Genomic DNA, 24646 nt, shown 5'->3' with positions numbered 1-24646 from the left:
TGGGTAAGTGCAAACTGCAATGAGTCCTGATTGCCCTTCTATGCCAGTTACTGAAAGTAAGCATAAAGTTACAGCAGGCGATGAAAAATGCAAATGGTATATTGGCCTTCATAACAAGAGGATTTGAGAAGGGATGCCTTGTTGCGTATTGTACAGGGCCTTGGTGAGACCACACCTGAAGAACTCTGTACATTTTTGTTTATATTGTCTCCTCTTGTGAAGGAGGATGCTATGGCTATGTAGGGAATGCAATGAAGGTTTGCCAGATTGATCCCTGGGATAGGAAGACTGAAATATGAACAGAGACAGGATCGGTTAGAACTATACTCCCTGGTGCTGAGAAGAATAAGTCAGATACATTAGGGACATTTAAGCGACTCTTGGATAGACACATGGAAAGTTGCACAATGAAGGCATATAGGTTAGTCTGATCTTAGAGTTGGATAAAACAGTGGCATAACCCTGAGGGCCAAAAGGCCTGCACTGTGCTGTACTGTTCTATGTTCTAATGAGGAGGGATCTCATGGAAACTTATGAAGTTCTAATAGGACTAGACAGAGTAAACACAAGGAGGTGGTTCCTAATGCCCAGCAAGTCCAGAATCTGAGGTTACAGTTCAAGGATACGAGGTAGGCCATTTAGGACTTAAATAAGGAGAAATTTCTTTAGCCAAATAGTATTCTTTGCCACAAAGTAGTTGGGGACAAAACAATCAATGTTTTCAAGGAGCAGTTAGATACAGTTTTTAGGGTACGGGTAGAAAGTGAGAACAGAGTATGGAGCTGCAAGATCAGCCATGATCATGAAAGGCTCAAGAGGCTGAATTGCCTTCTGCTCTTATTTAATAAAAGGGAAATTCTGTCAACCCCTAGAGATGTTGTAGTCTTGCAATATTACAAGTACTGAAATTATTTAATCCTTTTTCATGCTCCATGAAAACATGCAATGCAATGCTCAAAAGGTCACTAACCTTATGTAATGCTTACAAAATAAAGTAACATAAACCATCTTACGACTTGCATACCAATAGTAATAACAGCATATTTAACTAGGCCAAGTTTGTGACAAATAATTTATATTTTCCATCTAGTAACTGATGAGCGCAAGTCAAGTAGTAAATAAACATACTAGACAAGAACCAAAACTGGGGTGGAGTTTAACTGAAATTTACTGAAGCAAACGCAAACATTTTGATTCAAAAGACTAAGGTTTGCAATCAGAAAACGTTTTTTCTATCCAAAGCCCTGAACAGATAGCAAGTACAAATTATCTTAAAGAAAAAGTTACTTGCTTTTCTCTGTAATTAATTTAAAAAACAAATTAAGTACACTTGCTAAATATCAAAATAAGTTATTTGTTTAAAACTTTACCTAGATTTTCTAAATCCTTTTTGGTGACAAATTTATAGTCATCATACACTGTAGTTTCTGGGTTTTCTTCAAGTTCCTCTGTTAAATTATCCAGGAATGAACACCAGCGTGGTGCAGGTCCTAAAGACTATGTTTCAATAGAGAAATTATTGAAGTATTAACTGTTAGATCTTGAATTTAAAATCAAAAAGTAATCAGTATTTGTTCCAAATTATCTGGATGGCAGTTCAAATGCAAGACTGTTTAAAAAAAAAGATGTTTCAATTACAAATAAAAACATCTTATGACAATGAGCACTGCAAAATAAAAAAAAAACTTTTATTTTGAAAACCCCTTCATTATCTTTCGTCATTTTCCAAAGGTGTTGAAACTGAACTATAGTTGTAGGATCAAAAGCTCAACGTGGGGTACCTCACTGAAATAGTCCTTAAGCACTTGCATATCTCAATAGTGAAAGCTGGCAACCTATAATGGGAAGTAGAGGACACAATATATAACTTGAAGCACCAAGTATTTGGATATTCTTTAAAGTAGATCAAAGACCTCAACAACTCAATGGAGCAAATGTATTGTGTGGAGATACCCACAGCAATTCAAAGTGCCAAGTTCAAAAATCTTGTCTTAAAGGAAAAACAAAACAGTGACAGATTCAAAGTGCTAACTTCTCGACCTCGCAAGTACATAAAGAAATGCTGGGAGTATTCAATGGGATTCTATTGCAATGACCTCATCCTCGAACAGATTCCCAACATGGACTGTCCAGGTTTGTAGAGTATGAACAGCAACACAGACAAAATATCACCAAGAATGTTTTTCAATCTACTTACTGGAACATAGAACGTATTCATTTTAGGTGATTCATTAGCTAGGAAAAAGAGTCCTGGAAAAGTAAAAATAGAACTGAATGTTGTTTCGCTTAGAAAACAAATCAAGATATATTCAGGCAAGTAGAGATGCATGTTTCTAGCTCTAGTAAGTGCGGAGACATTTGCGTGGACTATTTGCTGCTGAATAAAGATTTTACTACTCACCACAAACCTCCACTGTTAGCTGAAGTCTTTGCTGGGAGTTTAAAGGCCAAAGTTGAAACTTTATTGCTGGAACAGCACAGCAGGTCAGGCAGCATCCAGGGAACAGGAGATTCGACGTTTCGGGCACAGGCCCTTCTTCAGGAAGGAAGGCCTGTGCCCGAAACGTCGAATCTCCTGTTCCCTGGATGCTGCCTGACCTGCTGTGCTGTTCCAGCAATAAAGTTTCAACTTTGATCTCCAGCATCTGCAGACCTCACTTTCTCCTCGTTTAAAGGCCAAAAGTCACCACAAATATCCCACCAGTAAAAAAGGGGAGAGAGGAAACAAGCAAGAGACTGATCTGCCTTCCTCAAGGAAATGAATTTTTCCACCTTCACAAAATGCAAACTTTAAATTAAACAATTCCTTGTTTCTTCATTCTTGTGGTTAGGAATCCTGATCCCTTAAGCAGCACGAAAACATCTTACACAAGAATGCTGAAGTTTTTATGCTGATATTATTTTCCTGCTCTTTGTCAAAAAAAGGCATTAGAGAATACGATACACCTGAGAATAATTGAGGTGCCATTTTAAATTGGCACATTTAACAGGACAAGAAAACAGCACAGAAAGCAGAATTCCTGTTAGACAAGATGAAATTTCATAATGTTTAATGTGATTTTTAAAATAAATTAAAAGCAATTTAAACAATTTTGGATGATAGACTGTGAAAATACACTAATTACAAATAGTAATTACCTGCATATAGACAATAGGAGCAGGAGTAGGCCATTCTGCCCTTCGAGCCTGCACCACCATTCAATATGGTCATGGCTGATCATCCTTAATCAGTATCCTGTTCCTGCCTTATCTCCACAACCCTTGATTCCACAATCCTTGAGAGCTCTATCCAACTCTTTCTTAAATGAATCCGGAGACTGGGCCTCCACTGCCCTCTGGGGCAGCCATATATTTCAACATGGCTGAGTGATAGGCTTTGCTTTTCTAAATTATATATTTGTCAACTCCCTCCAAGTTTTAAAAGTGGTGCAAAATCTATTATTATTGTATCAGATGAGAATCTTGTATCACAAAAAAGACCAGTGATGCACAATTTGCCATGACAAAACTCGCTGCAGCTCAACATCAAAGTTAAAAAAAATGAAAACAGCTTTTCACAGATTTAATTTTAATTTTTGTTTTAAGATCGGGAGTGAGCATTTTCCACCTAAACCTCCCATTTCCAGTTTAAATTGCTTAGATTTAAATGTTACTATTTTTAAAGCAAAGGTATACAACCTGCAGGACAGAAAAGGGTAGATGATCAAAAAAGAATTCTTTTACTATATCAGCCTATCATAACGTAGAATGGTTTTATCAGACTTGGATAAATGTTACTATATCAGGAAAGGATCAATTCAATAAAGCAATTGAGAATAATTGATGAGCATCAGTACTTGTGCACTTTGGATTTAATACATTCCATTTGAACCAATAGCGTAGATAATGTAAATATATAAATATACAACAACATAAGATCTTCTGGAGGCAGTAAATTATTTTTAAAATTGAGTTAATAATTTCATTCATATTGGTACCAGGAGTATCCTGGTACATCATATTAGTACCAGGTGTATTGTATTCTGTTCCTATTGAATAATTTCACTGGGTTGGACATAAGCACAGTGTGGAGGATGGCCACATCTAAGGATTTGCTATACAGGGATGTAATCTGCACAAAGAGTAAAGCAGTGTGCTCAAAGGCCAGTTCAAGGATGCCGTTCAAAAGGCACATTGAAGTCCTCAGCATCAATTATGACAATTAGGAAACTCTAGCTGATGATTGATGCAGGTAACACCACCAGGAATTTAGGTAGGAATTTGTCACTGATGAAATGTGGTTTCAAAAACTCCAACGCAAGAACCAGTTCTGCAAACACACAAAAGGAGGATCATTCCTTGCCACCAGCAAGGAATAACTTCATGTGTGGCACTTGCGTAAATTTTGCCTTTTCAGCACTGGTTTATTCAGTCATCAAAATAAGTGCAGAATATATCATCTGAGTTCAAACCCTCTGTTTAGGAGCATTTTCATTTCTTGCAAATGAAAGGATGCTAACAATTAGGATTTCAAAATTTACATTTGAATGCAAACTACAAGAATGATATGCTCATTTACGCATTGGCAACAGCTAAACTCAAGATCCAAAAGTTTACAACTACAATACTGCTATGTTATTCTTGACTCCAAGTCCCAGATAGGCAAAACCAGGATCATAACAACCTAAAAACTTTGAGGTTCATAAGGAGGTGTTAGCAATTCTGGAAAGTATGAAAATAAATAAGTCCCGTGGGTTGGATGGGATTTATTCTAGGATTGTCTGGGAAGCTAGGGAGGAGATTGCAGAGCCTTTGGCTTTGATATTTATGCCGTCAATATCTACAGGAATAGTGCCAGAAGACTGGAGGATAGTAAATGTCCCCTATAGACCAGTGAGCCGTACTTCGGTTGTGGGTAAAGTATCGGAAAGGATTATAAGAGATAGGATTTATGATCATCTAGAAAGGAATCATTTGATTAGGGATAGTCAACATGGCTTTGGTAAGGAAAAAAGAAAAAAGCTGAGATTTTCCAGCATTCTCTCTTTTGGCTTTGGGAAGGGTATGTCATGCCTCACAAACTTTACTGAGTTCTTTGAGGAGGTGACCAAACAGGTGGATGAGGGTAAAGCGGTTGATTTGGTATGTATGATTTCATTAAAGCGTGAGATAAAAGGTTAACTACGATTGGTTATTGCAGAAAATCCAAAGGCACGGGATTGAGGGTGATAGAGGTTTGAATCAGAAATTGGCTAGCTTAAAGAAGACCAAGGGTGGTGGTTGATGGGAAATATTCATCATGGAGTTCAGTTATAGTGGTGTACCACAAGGATCTGTTTTGGAGCAAATGCTAGTTGTCATTTTTATAAATGACTTGGATGAGGGTTGGGTTAGTAAATTTGCGGATTACACGAAAGTCGGTGGAATTGTGGACAGGGTGGAAGGATGTGGCAGGTTACAGAGGGACCTGTAGCCGCAGAGCTGGGCTGAGAGGTGGCAAATGGAGTTTAATGTGGAAAAGTGTGTGGTGATTCACTTTGGAAGGAGTAACAGGAAGAGAGAGTACTGGCCTAATGGTAAGATTATTGGTAGTGTGCATGAGCAGAAAGATCTCGGGTGTCCATGTGCATAGATTTCTGAAAATTGATTGTTAAGAAGGCATACGGTGTGTTAGTTTCGGAGCCAGAAGTTAATGTTGCAGCTGTACAAAACTCTAGTGCGGCTGCACTTGTCAGTATTGCATCTAGTTCTGTTTGCCACATTATAGGAAGGACGTGGAAGCACCGGAGAGGGAGCAGAGGAGATTTTTTTTTTTTAGATTAGATTAGATTAGATTAGATTACTTACAGTGTGGAAACAGGCCCTTCGGCCCAACAAGTCCACACCGACCCGCCGAAGCGCAACCCATCCATACCCCTACATTTACCCCTTATTACCTAACACTACGGGCAATTTAGCATGGCCAATTCACCTGACCTGCACATCTTTGTGACTGTGGGAGGAAACCGGAGCACCCGGAGGAAACCCACGCAGGCACGGGGAGAATGTGCAAACTCCACACAGTCAGTCGCCTGAGTCGGGAATTGAACCCGGGTCTCTGGTGCTGCGAGGCGGCAGTGCTAACCACTGTGCCACCGTGGTTGCCTGGTATAGAGGGAAGGTCTTATGAGAAAGACTGAGGGATTTGAGGCTGTTTTTGTTACAGAAAAGAAGGTTAGTAGGTGACTGAAGAAAGACATACAAGATGATCAGAGGATTAGATAGGGTAGATAGTGAGAGCCTTTTTCCTCAAATGGTGATGGCTAGCACGAAGGGACATAGCTTTAAATTAAGGGTTGACAGATATAGGACAGATGTCGCACGGTGGCTCAGTGGTTAGCACTGCTGCCTCACAGCGTCAGAGAACCGGATTTAATGTGTGGAGTTTGCACATTCTCCCCGTGTCTGCGTGGGTTTCCTCCGGGTGCTCTGGTTTCCTCCCACAATCCAAAGATGTGCAGGTCAGGTGAATTGGCCACGCTAAATTGTCCATAGTGTTAGGTGAAGGGCTAAATGTAGGGGAATCGGTCTGGGTGGGTTGCGCTTCGGCGGGTCGGTGTGGACTTGTTGGGCCGAAGGGCCTGTTTCCACACTAAGTAATCTAATCTAACGTCAGAAGGAGGTTCTTTACTCAAAGTAGTAAGGGTGTGGAATGCCCTGCCTGCAACAGTTGTAGACTCACCAACTTTAATGGCATTTAAATGGTCATTCGATAAATATTTAAATGATAATGGAACAGTGTAGGTTAGATGGGCTGCAGATTGGTTTCACAGGTCAGCGCAACATCAAGGGCTGAAGGGCCTGTGCTGCGTTATGTTGTTCTATACAAAATAATAGAATTCCTTGCATAAGATGTTGCTTTAGTAAAATAGGTAGTTACGAAGTCGTTTTGAGGTTGTACAAGATGTTGATGAGGCCTCTTCTGGAGTAGTGTGTGCAGCTCCGAACGCCCTGTTATAGGAAGGGTATTATTAAACTGGAAAGGGTTCAGAAAAAATCTACCAAGATTTTACCAGGGATGGAAGGTTTGAGATATAAAAACAGACTGGAAAAACTAGGACATTTTCCCACTGAAGACTAGGAGGCTAAAAGTGTGACCTTATTGAGCTTTATAAAATCATGAGGGGCACAGGATAAAGTAAATGGCTAGGATTTTTTCCCTAGGGTGGGGGAGTTAAAAACTAGGGGCCACATTTTTAAGGTGAGAGGAGAATGATGTAAAAAGCATCATTAGGGTAAATTCAGGAATAAGAAATGTTTGGAAGGATATGGGCCAAGTGCAGGCAGGTGGGACTAATTTAGTTTGGGAATATGGTCGACATGGACTGGTTGGATCAAAGGGTCAGTTTCCATGTTGTATGACTCTAAGCGAAGAGTTAAACACAAAAATATTAATACTGAAAATCCTTAATTACTTAACAAGCTCCTTGGGCAGTCTGATGTTTCAGAGTTTCATGCAAAAAAGACAAGATACTGAAATAGTGGATTTTATTCAGAGGCATTACAATGATGAAGGACATGCATTTGTACCACCATTCTAATGTGCAAAGTAATTTCGCACTTACCCGAGTTTGGATAAATGCACAGGTCATTAATTTCATGCTCTGTTTCAATCGAGGTGAACATTTTCCCCTTTAAAAAAAGATGCAATTATGGTCACTAAAATTTCTTAGCCTCGGTATTTCTTAGTCTCATTTCAGCATTCCCACTCCTGGGCACTATATTTCTAGATTTCACCAACTTCACCACCATACCACACTCCGCACCCACCCCTGTTTATCTTAATCTATTTTTCTTAATTTGCTGCTACCAGTAATATTAAGAGGATTGCACTTCGTGGAGATGCCCACACAATTCCTGTTGTTTGCAGATCTGAGCTTTTGCAAAATTGCCAATCAACGTGAAATTATGGTAAATGTTGCCCATTTATAAACTAAGTGTTCATATTTGGGAGAGATTGCAGATGGTAGAATCTGTCTATCTCACATCAAATCAGTGTGATGACTCTCTTTTGCTTTGAGTCTGAATCAACATTTTATATAAAGTACATACTAAGCAATCACATTTCAGCACTGCCCAACATGCAAGAAAAACAAACACCATAAACGATCACTTTTTCCTGCATTTCTGTAATGTTTATGTTCACTCTTCATATCATATGGTTCAATTGTATTTTTCATTCTACATTTTCCTATCAATTTTCTCCAGGTTCCAGAATCAACTGCTCATTTCTGGGATTCAGTTACATTGAAATTAAGGTCTCTCTGGTACCTCACCACTGCAGCTTGCTAAGGAATATTGATAAATTGTTCAACTTTGGGGACACCACTGCAGGCCCACAGATGAGCATTTCTTGTGCAGACCAATGGCTAGTGGCAGGGTTAGAAATCTTATCTGGAGAGAGCTGGAATTTCTCTTGACTCAGACAGAAATCTTGGAGTACAAAGGATGTTACCCAAGACAGTCAATGTATCCCCTCTTGCACAAGTAGATTTTGAGAGGTGGTCAAAGGCAAACTTTTCAGGTTTTACATCTCTCCTTAGAAATTTATTGACTTCTTATGAATTGGGAGTGTCGAAATTGTGATGGTTAATGCAATCTGGGTTTTTAAAAAATTTGTTCATGGGGTGTGGTGACGGCATCACTGGCTAGGCCAGCAATTATTGCTCATTCCGATTTTGTTGGAGCACAGTTCACAGCTTCGACCCACATTGCAGTGGGTCTGGAGTCATATGTAGGTCAGATCAGGTAAGGACGACAATTTCCTTTCCTACAGGATATTAGTAAACCAGATGGGTTTTTAAGCCAATCAACAGCAGTTACATGGCCACCATCAGGCTAGGTCTGCATTCAAGATTGTTATTGAATTCCATTTTCATCACATGCCATGGTAGGATTTAAATGCATGTCACCAGAAAACCAGCCTGGAGTTTAGGATTGAGAGATAAGTGACATTAACACGATGCCACCACCTTCCCATTTGAAACAGAACGCGGCCCAATTGTTCTTCTTTAGTTTGATATCTCCTTTGTTCTTTTCTTCCATAACGTGGATAGTGGAACCAAATATAACCCTATCAGGGCCCTGGTTATGACTATATGCATTGCACAAACATGGCAACAAACTGGTGCATTTTTGATCTAACTGGTTTAATCGGTAGAAAAACTATTTATTGTGGCACTTTGCCCTTAGTTTCATAGGAACATTTAACTGACACTGCACTGCTATCTTACTCCTAAACACAACTTGGCCACATACCATAACCTCACTGCATTGCAGTTGACAGAATGGAACTTCTGCAGTAGCTATGTTCTTGGTGGTTGGTGGCAGTTGCTGAGTGGTTGGTATTGAACTCTGCATATAAACATCACCAGGTAATGCTCTCCAGAAACAACAACCCAAAGTCTGGAGTTTCCTCAGCATCCAGTGACATCTGCTTTCTGTTGCTGAAAATTTGAAAAGGCCTTCAAATCTACTGCCACATATAAAGCGAGCATGTCACAATCTCTTTATATGTGACTTTAGCAAAATTGCAATTAGAAGTGTGTGAATCAATGTATTGAGGGATTTAATTATTTAGAAGAAAAATCCTATCAGGATACAGAGAGAGTTAGAATAGTACTACTAACATATGCAATCTGTTGAATGGCATATGATTTCAGTTTCTAGAATTACACTAAAACTCAGACTTTTTTCCCAGCAAACATAAAATCAGAAACAGAATCATTTGAAGCAATACATAGTTTGCAAGCCTTGAGTGGACTACACTAAACTGTGCACCAACTCTTATAGCAAATTAATTCAGTGTCTGGGCCATCGCAAACTGCATTGGTACCAAACATCATAATTGTGACTAGATTTCTGGTCAGACTCAGATACTGGGAGAAGACCTGCTGAGACATCAATACAAAAAAATTTGGAATGTGTTGTTGACTTGTAAATGCAGATGGAATGCTCACACAAGGTGGATTTCTGTGCCTTTGCAATCAACACCATCACTTCCTTTCTATTCAGGATACTTAATAGCCTACCGTATTCTGATTCCACATTTTTACAATCCTAGAATCTGCTGAAATGATCAAATCTAACTGCTCCTGGAATTCAATCGATTTAATTGGCAGTCCATAATGATGATCCTTGACAATCAGTGGGGAGCTTGAACGAAGATCATATAACAAAACCTAGTGTTGAAGATCAAAAGAGCAAGAGTTGATAAATGGTTAACTGAATTGCAATTCTGTCAACTTCATAAAATACAAACTTACTGCGTGGTCTCAAAAGAAACATTCAACAAATACTAATTAAATTTTAAAAAAATACAAGAGTGTCATGCTGGCAATACGACATTGATCATCCATCCTATGGTGTCCTAGAACTACTTCCTTGAACTACCACATTCCTGTATCAATAGTAATCCCACAGTGGCATAAAATCAATGGTCACCCCTGCCAAATCCCTACTTCCCCAAGAAATTAAGGGAGGATACTCAAGAACAGCTGTCCCATCATACCTGTGGCAAAGGTATTAGTCAAAGAAGGGAATTGATTCATGGGAGAAGCAGAGAAGAGTAGAGATAATGGACATTTTCAAGTTGACAGGCTGTGATGAGTGGAATATCGCACGGATCAGTGCTGGACTTCAGCTATTTACAATCTATATTAAGTACTTTTGAAGAGACATAGGATTACATTCAAGTTTGGTGATGATACAAGTTTAGATGGGAATGCAATCCAGGAGTCATCAAACAGGCTGCAAAGAGATATAGACAGGTTAAGTAGGTCAGACACAAGCTGGAAGATGGAATATTGTTACAATTGTAGTAAAAACGGATGATCGATCTTCAATTTCTCATTATCTAATTCTAATATCAGAAATCTTGATGGACAAGTGACCTTTTAAAAGAGGGCAAAACTGACTTAAAAAGAGTTGCTGTGTCCCGTGATTAAGCTGAGCCAAGTTTATGAAACAAATAGTAAATGAAGATAACATGTCTTTACCTTGTTATCTATACCAGACAACCTTTTACCTCTTCATCCCCAACCACATCTACTTTTTAAGATTATTTCATTTGTGTTTGATACTTTTTTTTTTGGAGTTAGTGGGTAATAAAATTCCCCTTTGTTTCACTCAGAGAACACTTTGTAATTTGGCTATTTCATTTTGATTTAGTTAATTGTTTTTTAATTGAAGTGCAATAGCTGTGTGATATAAAGAAAATTAAACTTAAGAGTGTTCAAACCAGAGTGGGTAAGAAAGAGGGGAAACAATTTCTCCTCAATTTGTCACAGAGTAATGTGGGGAAGTGAGGGTTACTTACCTTGTTCATTAGAATAGAAAAAGTAGAACATTTCATAAAGTCGTAATTGTTGACATTCAAAAGAACTCAGTGTACTAGTACAAAGAATATAGTTAACATGAAGAAACAGCAAGCAATTAGGAAAGTAAACGTAGGTCTTTTTTGCAAAGCATCAATTTTAAAGGAAGTATATATTTGTATCAGAAGTAAAAATTGGCCTCTGGATTAGAATGTTGGCCTGTGATTAGGGAACAAGTAAACTAGATCTATATTCTCTGGAGGTGAGAAGAATAAGAGATGATCTTATTGAAACACACAAGATTCTGAAGTGGCTTGATAGAGTAGATACGGAGAGGTCTTTTGCCCTAGCTAGGGAATCTAGAATAAAGAGGCACAGTCTAGGAATAAGGACCCAATTATTTAAAATTGAAATGAGGAGCAACTTCTTCACTCAAATGATTGTGGATCGTTCATTGATTAGTATATTTAAGGCTAAGTACTGATTGATAGGACTCTTAAGGGATCAAGGAATATATGGAACGGTTGTTTTTTTAAAAATTCTTACATGGGATGTGGGCATTGGCAACGTGACCAGCACTTCCAGTCCAAACCCAAATGTCTTTGAACCAAGTGGTTTGCCAGGCCAAATAAGAGTCAACCACATTTAGACTAAGACTAGGTAAGAATAATTTAGTGAATCAGATGAGATTTTATACAGTAAACAATAGTTACATGGTTATCATTATTAGACAAGTTACCTAGACTAGCAAATGCTCCCCAAAACGCTAGCCGGGATCTCTGGATTATTAGTTGAGTACTATGCCACTGCCTTCCCCATATGAAATGGTTAAGCAGGTTCAATGGGCTGAATGGCTGCTCTAGCTTCTGTTTATGAAAATAATAATGGAATTGTTAGCAAGCAACCCAAAACAAAGATATCGATGAGACTTGCAAAAGATAATAGGGGTTAAGGGCGATTCCTCAAGGAACTCCTGTAGTGATGGCAAGCCTCTGACAAGCACAACCATTAATATACTTTCAACCAATGAAGATATTTCCCTTTGACTTTACCAACTTTACTGTGATTTCGTGGTGCACCTTTTGCATAAATGCTTCCCTAACAGCAACAGCATTACTATCACAAGATAACAGGTTGAAATGGAGAAAAAGAAATTTGAAGAATGCTTTTCCAAAATTAATTTGTGTGACAGGCATGCTTCAGAAATCTTTTGAGAATAATGTAACCATGCTATCAATTTCAGGTCCAAATTTTTGCAGTTTAATAACTGTCAAGACTGCATTTTATACTTGAACATATACAACACTTCAGATAGGAGAAAGTGAGGACTGCAGATGCTGGAGATCAGAGCTGAAAATGTGTTGCTGGAAAAGCGCAGGTCAGGCAGCATCCAAGGAACAGGAGAATCGACGTTTCGGGCATAAGCCCTTCTTCAGGGTTTATGCCCGAAACGTCGATTCTCCTGTTCCTTGGATGCTGCCTGACCTGCTGCGCTTTTCCAGCAACACATTTTCCACACTTCAGATAGCCAATATAAAGTGTGCTCCATTGATGAATGTCAGCTGAACGGACCAGTGATGTACTTCAGGACTCTACTTAGAGTGGACTTGTACTGAATCTTTGGAAAATGAAATCCTTCTAGGGTCACATTCCTCAGGAATTTAGTACAACATAGCATAACACAGGAGACTGTCATTGTAAACATCGCAAAAGACAAACAATATGTTGTCAAATAATATTGGCTACAGCTGTAACAGTCAGTTCAGTACTTGCTGCTTAGCTGATCGGAAAAATATTCCTGTGAAGCAGAATAGGCACAATATAGTAAAACGAAAATCATTTTAAGTGCATAAACAAATAATTTAATTTCTAGCTTTCTGAATTTTTTTTCAATTATTCAGAAGAAGAGACATCAAGAATAATTCCATTGATGGTGTGGTAATATGACAATAGCAATTAAGTGGGAGCATCAATTATTTTGTAAATTTGCCTTACACATAATGCTTACACCTATACTAATCAGCAACAATTTGGTTGCATTTGCACTGATGCTAAGTGGTTTTGGATGCACATCAATGCAGAAATGACAGCATAACAGACTACCCCGGACACTAAATTCCTGAGGAATCCTATCTGGATGGATCTGAATTTCTAGAGAATGCAGTACAAATCCAGTCTGACTTTAATTCTAAAACAATCCACTGGTTCCATTCAGACTACATGTTATAAATGGTGCACACTTCTCATGAAAGATAATCACTATTCCAACTATGAAGTCATTGTTGCAATGAAAGGAGGAAGAGAGCAAAAAAAAGAGTGGGGAAAAATAACTTTATAATGAAAATGAAATTATTACACAAAAAAGTATGAAGAATTAATCCTTCTACAAAAAATACAAGGTTATGAATTTCTCATGTTACGTTATGAAGCTACTGTTTCTTAAATTAAAGAAAGGCTAAATGCAATAACTCAGTAGAAATGTCATATCTAGATACAATACTCACTTGCCCTGTTGTAGTGCCAACAACCATATGCAGTGCTCCTTTAAACTTCAAAGCAGAAATAGAAGGCAAACCTTCGACTCTAACAGAAAATACAGATAAATTTCAAACAGGGCATTAATATACACTATTGGTAATAGTAGCGTTATCACCCTGCTTATTCGCCAAATTTCCCCAGACTGAAAAAAAATCAAAAATGTTGGAAATGCTCAACTATGGAGGAGGAGATGCTAACGTTTCAAGTCTCCGAGCAGAACAGAGCCTGAGGGGACTCAGGGTTTAAATCAATCTTACAACAAATTATAGTCTTGATGATTTGAAGAACGTCTTTACAGAGGCCTGTACATTTTTGTACACAATCACGTACAGGGTGATTTAAACGAATCTACATGTGCACAGCATCCTTCAGGTTGCTCTATGGCTAAGATTTACCTACAGATTTTGAAGTTCTGATGTCGGATACATCCCCATTGTGGCAAAAGTTCCTCTTAAGTAATTTGAAAGTATAACCATCTTTAGTCTAGTTTCTCAGGAGGGGACAGCTTATAGTATTAGTAGGATACGATCATTTTTGATATTCTTTTAATTCCAATAAATCAACATTGTCAGCCCTCATTAGGAAGGAGAAACAGAAATTATTCTTAAAATAAAACGAAGGTGTTCAATGGTCTGTACACAACTCTCAAAATTCAAAACGTACAAATTAGTGGAAATAGAATTGAACTGATGCACTCCATTGGGGGAGATTGTCAGAACTTGCAGACAGCCCTCGTTGTAGTTTGGAATCAAGATTTTTCATTCCATATTCTCTGTTGGGCTGTTGAAGAATCACAATTATTACAGTACAGAAGGCCATTCTTTAGGTCCACTGTTGCCAAAATGAATATTTCACCAAATGCCATTCTCCAGCTTTCTCCTTGTTTCTTGCATACTGCTCCTTTCCAAAAAATATCCAACTTCTTTAAGAATGCATCAGTTAAACTTGCCTCTACCAGATTCTCAGACAGTGCATTCCAGACATTAACTAATCAACACATGAAAAAGCTTTTGCTTTTGTTGCCAATTACTTTACTTGATGCACTCTTATACTTGATCCTTTCATGAATGAAAATAGTTTCTCCATACCTACTTAGCACAAATCCCCCCTGATTTTGAAAATATCTGGCAGATTTCATGTTAGGCTTTCCTTCTCTAAGAAGAACAATCCTAACTTCTGCAATCACAAATCAACACTGACATTCCTCAAACATAGAATCATTCTTGCAAACTGTCTTCAATGTCTTTGAATCATTCCTAAAGTGTCACCCAGAACTGGATTCACTACAACAGGTGAGGCCAAACTATATTGATACATGTCTAACAAAACCTCCTTGCCCTTGCACTCTGTGTGCCGGTCAATAAAGCATACAGCACCTTTAGAATTTATCAACTGTGCTCTCAATTTGGCTTGCCACTTCAATGACGTATGCAGATATTCATTTTGGTTGTTCTACTTCTGCATTACCTTTAGAATTGTACCCTTTTATCTATGTTGTTTCTCCATGTTCTTCCTCTCAAAATGAATCACCCGTATGTCTCACATTAAACTTAAATCTGCCACTGATCTGTTCATTCCACTAACTTGTTTATATTCTTCTGATGTACTCACTATCCTCCTCCTTTGTTTACAATGCTTCCAAGTTTTGTATTACCTTCAAATTTTGATTTGGAGATGCCGGTGTTGGACTGGGGTGTACAAAGTTAAAAATCACAACACCAGGTTATAGTCCAACAGGTTTAATTGGAAGCACACTAGCTTTCAGAGCGACGCTCCTTCATCAGGTGATAGTCTATCACTTGGTGAAGGAGCGTCGCTCCGAAAGCTAGTGTGCTTCCAATTAAGCCTGTTGGACTATAACCTGGTGGTGTGTGATTTTTAACTTCAAATTTTGAAATTGTGCCCTGTACTCCAAAGTTGAGGACATTAATTTACATCAGGAACAACAAGCATCCTAACACTGACTCTTGGGGAACTCCACTACAAACTTTGCTCCAGTCCAAAAAGCATCCATTAACCACTATTGTTTCCTATCATACAGGCAATTCTGTATCCATGCTGCTATTATCCAGTTTAGATTTAGATTAGATTAGATTAGATTACAGTGTGGAAACAGGCCCTTCGGCCCAACAAGTCCACACCGACCCGCCGAAGCGAAACCCACCCATACCCCTACATTTACCCCTTACCTAACACTACGGGCAATTTAGTATGGCCAATTCACCTAACCTGCACATCTTTGGACTGTGGGAGGAAACCGGAGCACCCGGAGGAAACCCACGCACATTTGTAACGCACATTTATTCACACGGCTACTAAATTTGTCTCAATTTATTATTTCTATAAGTTTTCTCACAAGAGAAGTTAAACTGACGGCCTGTAGCACAGGATTTATTGCACTGTGCATCAAGTGGAAGTACAGGTGACTTGATGACTACAGGGCCAACTGACTCCCCATCTCTATCAAAAAGGATCAAATACAAATTAGGAAATTAAATCAGTCCAGCAAGCTTCTCATCCAATGAGGAGCCTTACCACTAAAGTCCAACCACACCTGAAGCTGTCAAGCAGAGGCCAGTCTTATCTTGGGTGGTGAACAGTGTGATGAAGTTCCAGGTCACACAGCATGACAACCTCTACTGGGGTGTGGGATCCCAGGGTTGATCTTGCTGAAATGGAGTCCAAGGCTTGGGTGGTTATTCCCCATCTCTCACTCATGCCTCTAAATAGTGGCAAATTAAAAGGTCACCCTCCAACCTGGTTTCCTTGTTGGGAAAGCAACCGCTTTTCTCTGATGCTGAGAAGGCAGATGGCAGGTTGCCAATGAATCATTTTAATTGCTGCGGTGGTTTGCATCAGTCTTTACGATGGAAGATACTTTGAACATCCATTAAAACCAAAAATATGAAACAGAAAGTACATGGCATCACCATCAATGGAGGGGCAGTAGAAAACAAACTAATGGGGCTAAAGGCTGATACATCTCCTGGTCCTAATGAGGTGCAGCCTAGGATCCTAAAAGAAGCAGATACAGGATAATGGCTGCACTGGGTGATTTTCCAAATATCCTTGGATCCTGGAGAACGGGAAAACTGCCAATGTGACACCCCCCATTCAAAAAGGGGAAGATACACTGCATCAACTATTTACGCTCTTTCAAAAACACATTTCAAAGTCCACCATCACTTCTGCTACCAAAGATTACAAGGGCAGCAGATGCATGAGAATATCAACACCACAGGTTCCCTCTGAGCAACATACCATCCTGAATTAAAAGTATATAACTACGCTTTCACTGTGGCTGGGTCAAAGTTCTAGCAGCCCTTTTTTAACAGCATTGAAAGTGTACACACAGCCCCACGGACTAGAGGTGTTCAGGGAGGTGCACCCGCACCTTCATGACAATTGGAAAATGTAATAGATGCTGAACTCGGCAACGAATCACACAAGTTATGAATGAATTAAAAATATACACATTGTATTGCTTACTCAGTGTCAGTTGTCACACTGCTCAGGGCACAATCAAGAATTCCGACTCGGTTTCTTGTACGTGGATCCCAACATTCCACTTTACCCTAAAATGGGCAGAATATTTCAAGAGATGAAATATATTTATTTAATGCACAGCATTCAAAAATAAATCAGGAAACTCAAGTGCCTTGTTATTACCTCAACTGTTCCAGCAGCAAACAGGTAGTGTGCAGGATTAATATCACAAACGTTGCTTTGTCTGAGAATATAAATAGTTGACATTAAAATGTATTTTAAAAACAGCACTTTGTCTGACATCTTGCTACCATATATTGTAATAAAATCATATTAAAATAAGAAAAAAAGAATGCTTTTAATGTTTCTGAAAAGCATCAATTATGTTCAGACAATAATCAACTTAATTTCAGTGATAGTTTGCCCACCATTTTTCAATTTCAATATCAGCATTCCACTTCCCTCCTAATTTAACCTTCAAAGTAGCAACCTTTGTTTAAAATAGAAAATGCATTTCTCTCCTTTTCACCTTCTAACATGTTCCCTATTTTTGTTGGGCAATGTTAAATTGTTCTTGCCATATTTTATACCAATTTTAGGAACTCAATACTGAATAGGAAAATGTTACTAGTCTGTTATATCCAAGAGTTCTGGTAATTATGCTTATGATGTAATGTAGTCATTTAATTCAAATTTCAACGTTTTTCTCCTTCCTCAGGCTCAACATGATTCAGATTCAGCATAATCTGCAAGGAAATAGCTCCACCTGGTGGCAGACTTACATGGTTCAAAAATTGAAATGTGTAATTTCTGTTTTAGTGTCCTGTCTGAGTCAAATTTCAACCTGAACATCTATTTTTATATCTTCGTTATCTCTAATCCTACTGTAATTCCTATCAAAACGTCTAACACATCCAGAGTCACTTTATTGACTTTGGTGGCCTTCATAAAACTAAATTACAAGATCCATCATATCCTCACTTCCTTCATCTTTGCAATTTGTGTGTGTTGCTACGCTCACCTAATCCTAATCAGTTTTATACCTAGTCTTTGAGCCATCTTTAGAAGCAGAATATTTAGTCATTTCAAACCAGGCCCTGGCACCATTTCCTTAAACGGAGTCTTCTTACATCCTTGTCCCTCTCCTGAGGTTCAACATCTTCAATCAGCAAACCTGTCCTTTCTCACATAATGGCTCAATATCCAATTATTTAGCTTTGTGAAACATTAAGACATTTAATTGTATTAAAACTTTATCACCATGCAGGTTGTTAAAATACTTACGAAGCATCCATCTGTAGGGAATTTAGGAATCGCCCCTGTTCCAAATTCAACCTGTAGATTTCAGAGCTGCAGGATACACAAGAGTGTAACAGCATTTAAAATAATTCACAAAAGGTCTCATTTTCAGATGTATTTAGTTCATTTCTATCAACAGCAATTTCTTTGCCATCCACTCGTGCCTTTAATGACAAATGCTATAGAGGCGTTCTTTTCATAATGATTACAGTTCAGGATAGGCCATTCAGCCCATTTCACCCAACGCTATTCATTAGTATTCTCCCTGTAATCTGGAACATTGATCCCTTAAACTAACTTTTGCATTCATCAATCCAGCCAGCCTATATCAGACTCTCAGGGAGCACATCCCAGTGCATTATTCGATGCATGAAGCTTTTTCTGATATCATTTTTGATTCTTCCGTTAATTACTTTAAATCTATGCACTCTTTTTTTCAAATCTTTCATGAGTGGGTAGTTTCTCCTCATCTATTTTGTTCAGACATCTCAATCTCTAAAGAGGGTCAGAGATCTCTGGAATTCTCTTCCTGAAAAGGTGTTGGAAGCAGAATTCTTGTATATTTTAAAGACAGAAGTAAAAGATTCTTGTTAAACAAGGGATTGAAAGGTTATGAGGACTAGACAGAAATGTAGATTTGAGGTTACAGCCAAATCAGGCATGATAAGACAGGCTCAAGGAGATTAATGACTTATTCCTCCTGATCCTGATACGTATGTTTCTGTTTTGAATCTCTCTGCTAGATTTCCTCTTAGACTTCACTTCTCTAAGGAAAACTGTCCCAACATCTCTAGCTTACTTTCATCACTGAAGATCCTTATCTCAGGACCATTCTCTGAAATCTCTTCTGCACATTCTCCAATGCCTTCATATCCTGGATACAAGTTTCTCGCCGAGTTGGAAGGTTTCTTTTCAGACATTTTGTCACCATACTAGGTAACATCATCAGTGAACCTCCGGTGAAGCACTGGTCCACTTTTTATTTGTGTTTAGGTTTCCTTGGGTTGGTGATGCCATTTCCTGTAGTGATGTCATTTCCTGTTCTTTTTCTCAGGAGGGTGGTAAATGGGATCCAAATCAATGTGTTTGGGAGAGCGTTCCGGTAGGAGTGCCATGCTTCTAGGAATTCTCGTGTGTCTGTTTGGCTTGTCCGAGGACTGGTGTTCCCAGTCAAAGTGGTGTCCTTTCTCATCTGTATGTAAAGATACTAGTGTGAGTGGGTCATGTCTTTTTGTGGCTAGATGATGTACATGTATCCTGGTGGCTAGGTTTTGATCTTCCGTAATTACACCGGCACCACTCCCCACCTCTTTCTCCGCTACATTGATGACTGCATTGGTGCCACCACGTGCTCCCGCGAGGAGGTTGAGCAATTCATCAACTTCACCAACACATTCCACCCTGACCTTAAATTTACCTGGACCATCTCTGACACCTCCCTCCCCTTCCTGGACCTCTCCATCTCCATCAGTGATGACCGACTTGACACTGATATTTTCTACAAACCCACCGACTCCCACAGCTACCTGGATTACACCGCTTCCCACCCAATCTTTTGCAAAAATGCCACCTCGTATTCCCAATTCCTCCGCCTCCGCCGTATCTGCTCCCAGGAGGACCAGTTCCACCATAGAACACACCAGATGGCCTTCTTTAGAGACCGCAATTTCCCTTCCCACGTGGTTAAAGATGCTCTCCAACGCATCTCGTCCACATCCCGCACCTCCGCCCTCAGACCCAACCCCTCCAACCGCAACAAGGACAGAACGCCCCTGGTGCTCACCTTCCACCCTACCAACCTTCGCATAAACCAAATCATCCGCCGACATTTCCGCCACCTTCAAACAGACCCCATCACCAGGGATATATTTCCCTCCCCACCCCTCTCTGCCTTCCGCAAAGACCGTTCCCTCCGTGACTACCTGGTCAGGCCCCCGCCCCCCCTACGATCCACCCTCCCATCCTGGCACTTTCCCCTGCCACCGCAGGAACTGTAAAACCTGTGCCCACACCTCCTCCCTCACCTCCATCCATGGCCCTAAAGGAGCCTTCCACATCCAAAGTTTTACCTGCACATCCACTAATATCATTTATTGTATCCGTTGCTCCCGATGCGGTCTCCTCTACATCGGGGAGACTGGGCGCCTCCTAGCAGAGCGCTTTAGGGAACATCTCCGAGACACCCGCACCAATCAACCAAACCGCCCTGTGGCCCAACATTTCTACTCCCCCTCCCACTCTGCCGAGGATATGGAGGTGCTGGGCCTCCTCCACCACCGCTCCCTCACCACCAGACGCATGGAAGAAGAACGCCTCATCTTCCGCCTCGGAACACTTCAACCCCAGGGCATCAATATGGACTTCAACAGCTTCCTCATTTCCCCTTCCCCCACCTCATCCTAGTTTCTAACCTCCAGCTCAACACTGTCCCCTTGTCTTGTCTGGACCTGTCCAGCTCCTTTTCCACCTATCCACTCCACCCTCTCCTCCCTGACCTATCACCTTCATCTCGTCCCCCACTGACCTATTGTACTCTATGCTACTCTCTCCCCACCCCCACCCTCCTCTAGCTTATCTCTCCACGCTTCAGGCTCTCTGCCTTTATTCCTGATGAAGAGCTTTGGCCCGAAACGTCGATTTTGCCTGTCCTCGGATGCTGCCTGAATTGCTGTGCTCTTCCAGCACCACTAATCCAGATTCTGCCTGTTTGTCCAATGTAGTGTTTGTTACAATTCTTGCAAAGTATTTTGTAAATGACATTAATTTTGCTTGTTGTCTGTATAGGGTCTTTCAAGTTCATTAGCTGCTGTTTTAGTGTGTCGGTGGGTTTGTGGAACCGGGGGCTGCCGAAGAGGTAAATTTCCCATTTAAATTAATGGGTTTGTCACAATCTGCGGTTTCGGGCATCCGTGATAGATTTTGGAACATACTCCCCTGCGGGTACGGGGGGGGGACTACTGTATCTTCTTTCTTCAACACTGCAATGCTCTCCTTACTCAAGGCTGTTACTGCCACTCCCCATGTTTCTTCCTCAAGTACTTTCCAGAGCACATTCTTTCAGGAATATTTAACATCCTCCCTCTCTTGCACCATCTTTCCAGCAACACAAATTTAGTTTATGAACTTTGGTCAATTCTTCACTCAGTTAAGATTCAGTTAAAGCAACAAATTTACAACTTTAGAAAATGCTCTGTGTAAAGAGAATTGCAACATTTTGAAATGCTAAATTTTCATCCATTGCTATTGTTCAAGGGTTAAAGAATTTACAGATAGGCCTGGTTGGTCATTCCTCCACTCTACCCAAAGAAACAGACATGGATGAAATCAAGCACATTTCTCAGTGTGATCTTCGTATAAAATACAGATGGATGTTGTTACAAGCACTGTCAAATCATGGATCAAGTTCAATGGCAATCCCAGTGAAGGATAGTTAACCTAATCAGCAGTATGATTATAAGAAAATAAGACAGCGGAGCAGGAGTAGGCCATCTGGCTCCGCCATTCAGTAAGACCATGGCTGAGCTTTCTGTGGAATCCTCTGTTTACCAGCCCGTTCACCATAACCTTCACTGTTCAAAATCTATCTGTGCCTTAAAAACCCAGTGTTTACATTTATGTATGGTGAGATACGAAACAAAAATAGAATGAATATAAATCAATGTTCCATTATTGTATGGTGTCACATTGCAGAATTCAAAAGAAAACAGAAAGCATAAAGATTCAGAAGTATGGGTCTACTTACCTTCACAGGTTTGTTTCAGCAGCATATATCAAAGCAATTCTTAATACTTATTTATGAAGTCCCCAACAGTATTTTGTCTATGTTTTACATATACGTCCCACATCCTCACACAGTGTTAATGTCAATCATCTGAAACTTCTTAAATCCTTCACAGTAATGTAACATTCCCATACCTTGCTCCTACAAAATAGAGATCACATGATGGATAATGATAGGAGAAATCTCGACCAAACTTAGGGATACGTGTCCTATAATAGTGGCCATGCTGTGACTGAAACTCCACATAACGATCACACTGGAGGAATACTATCTGTAAAATCAGAACACTTATTTAAAAAGTGAGAATTGCAGCATAATTACTTGCTATTTGTTTGAAGTGCTTGGAGTGACACATTTATACAATTTAATAAATGGAAACTAATAGTTTAAAATACAACCTTAAGAATGTACTTACCTTTGAATAATCATCTGATAAAATTTCAAATGTTACAACTGCAAAAGAAAATTGATTATAAATTACCAAATTATGGAAGAATATTCATATAATGAAAGTAAACAAGCTGAAATATACAAAATATACATTCAACAAAGATCAAAGTAAAATGTATAGTTCTTAGTCTTCAAAATTGTTAAAACATTTGAAATTATGTTCTTATTTCTAAGTCAGTGTTATGAAACTTTCTTTTCTGGGATCATAAACATTTTGGCATAATAAATTTTGTAACTAGCTCAATCAAACACAAAAACTGATATTGAAACAAGCTAAACATGGGTGGTTCGATCCATTTCAAAACATATATAAGAGCCATGTTAATTATTGCTGTTAAATTTTTCCACCCTTCCAAGCTAGAAAATTGCATAGCAACCATCTTATACTCCCAAAACCACACTGCAACTAATGAGAAGATCTCCAACACTCATATTGTAATGCCAGCTTTCCAACCACTAAACTAAGAACTAGTTAACATAAGGTTCTGTTTGCTGATGTTTTACAAATCATTAAATATAAATATAGTTCTTTAGAAGGCATCCACAGATTAACCTTCACAACCTCCCACTGTTCCTGGGACTCTTAGTGGATCAACAAATATCACCTTTCTCTTAACTTTTCCCTTCAAAATATGCTGTTAGGGTTGACTAAGGTTTGCCATCCATAATATCACTACATATGACTAAATAATATTACAGCTTTGAAAGATACCCCTCTCTCAGGTGGATTAGCCTCCCTCGTTCCGAGCTTCCATGACAATCTATTCAAACTCTCAAAGTCTGGCTTTACCATCAAATCATATCATTAAGTTTTCCACTTGTCCTAGCTTAGCCTCTTATGGCCCTGCCAGATCACATTCCCACGAAACTCTTAACCATCCAACTGACTTTGCTTCCTCCCATGCTAGTTTCCAAGAAGGTTTGTTCTCCTCAGGTACTGTCTCCCTATAATTCAAACATTGTCACCACATCCTCCTCTTCAAAAAACACACCCCACATGCCATTTTTTCGAAGTATGGTCCCTTAAAATTTGTATTTGGTTGTCCATTCTTTAGTAACTTAAAGAAGCTTGCCTTGTGTTTGGGAACTTTTGAATTGCTGCATAACTTACAAGATGTTCAAGTCTTAGTAAAATATTTTCAACCTCCTTTTTTCTCTAATATTTTAAAACATACTAGTGGCTCCCAAATCCATTTCCATCTTGCCTACAACATTTATTCTCTTAAATTATGCTTTCAGCCTCACCACAGAATCAAAACAGTTCAAATTAATGTCCTTGGTCATTGTGATTAATCCTTTCCTAAACATTCTTCCTCCAAGCTTCTCAGTTGCCTACCTTAAATGGGACAGTTTTGTTTGGTTCCACTTTTCCAATCCAATTAGAATATCTCCAGGAATGATTTCTCTTCCTGTCATCAGCTAAGTCTGCAGTTACCCTATTTCTGGAAATCTCCTCCCTTTCATTTATTACACTGAGGATAGCACAAAGACATAGGATTTAGTTCCTCAGGAATTTAGCCTATACACATCACTATTTCTTCACCACCTGTTTCAACACCTTCACTGTTTGCAATGTCAGCATACTTCTTTGACATCTAATTCTAAATGGACTGCAACTTTCACCATCTATACCATCCCGTTGTAAACTCTACATTCTGGGCCATTGATTCTGTTTTCTTTCTCACCATCAAAATGTTAAATTTCACTGTAAATGGTGCAAGTTGTCAAATTCACATCTTTGCAAATCACAAAGACTGCT

At 39.3% G+C, this 24646-nt stretch overlaps 1 protein-coding gene across 3 annotated transcripts in view; it reads right to left on the bottom strand.

Moving 5' to 3' along the window:
• The window catches only part of nol10 (nucleolar protein 10), a 59197-nt gene that overhangs the window by 13623 nt on the left and 20928 nt on the right, over nt 1-24646 (bottom strand). For 2 of the 3 annotated variants that reach the window (XM_043677888.2, XM_087977737.1), the window contains exons 5-14: nt 22853-22890; nt 22572-22708; nt 18642-18707; nt 17541-17601; nt 17361-17446; nt 13838-13916; nt 10050-10199; nt 7584-7650; nt 2198-2250; nt 1371-1497 (exon numbers count right to left, since the gene is read on the bottom strand). In XM_043677888.2, coding sequence (XP_043533823.1) covers nt 1371-1497; nt 2198-2250; nt 7584-7650; nt 10050-10199; nt 13838-13916; nt 17361-17446; nt 17541-17601; nt 18642-18707; nt 22572-22708; nt 22853-22890 — 864 coding nt within the window. The remainder of the gene's footprint in view (nt 1-1370; nt 1498-2197; nt 2251-7583; nt 7651-10049; nt 10200-13837; nt 13917-17360; nt 17447-17540; nt 17602-18641; nt 18708-22571; nt 22709-22852; nt 22891-24646) is intronic. The other variant, XM_087977741.1, reaches the window with a different exon arrangement.

The sequence above is a fragment of the Chiloscyllium plagiosum genome, unplaced genomic scaffold (assembly GCF_037043375.1).
Source record: "Chiloscyllium plagiosum isolate Xiang-an unplaced genomic scaffold, Cpla_swu_hap1 HiC_scaffold_3, whole genome shotgun sequence".
In the NCBI taxonomy this organism is placed as follows: Eukaryota; Metazoa; Chordata; class Chondrichthyes; order Orectolobiformes; family Hemiscylliidae; genus Chiloscyllium; species Chiloscyllium plagiosum.
Note: the sequence above shows the minus strand (reverse complement) of the source record. Positions and strands in the feature narration are given on the sequence as shown.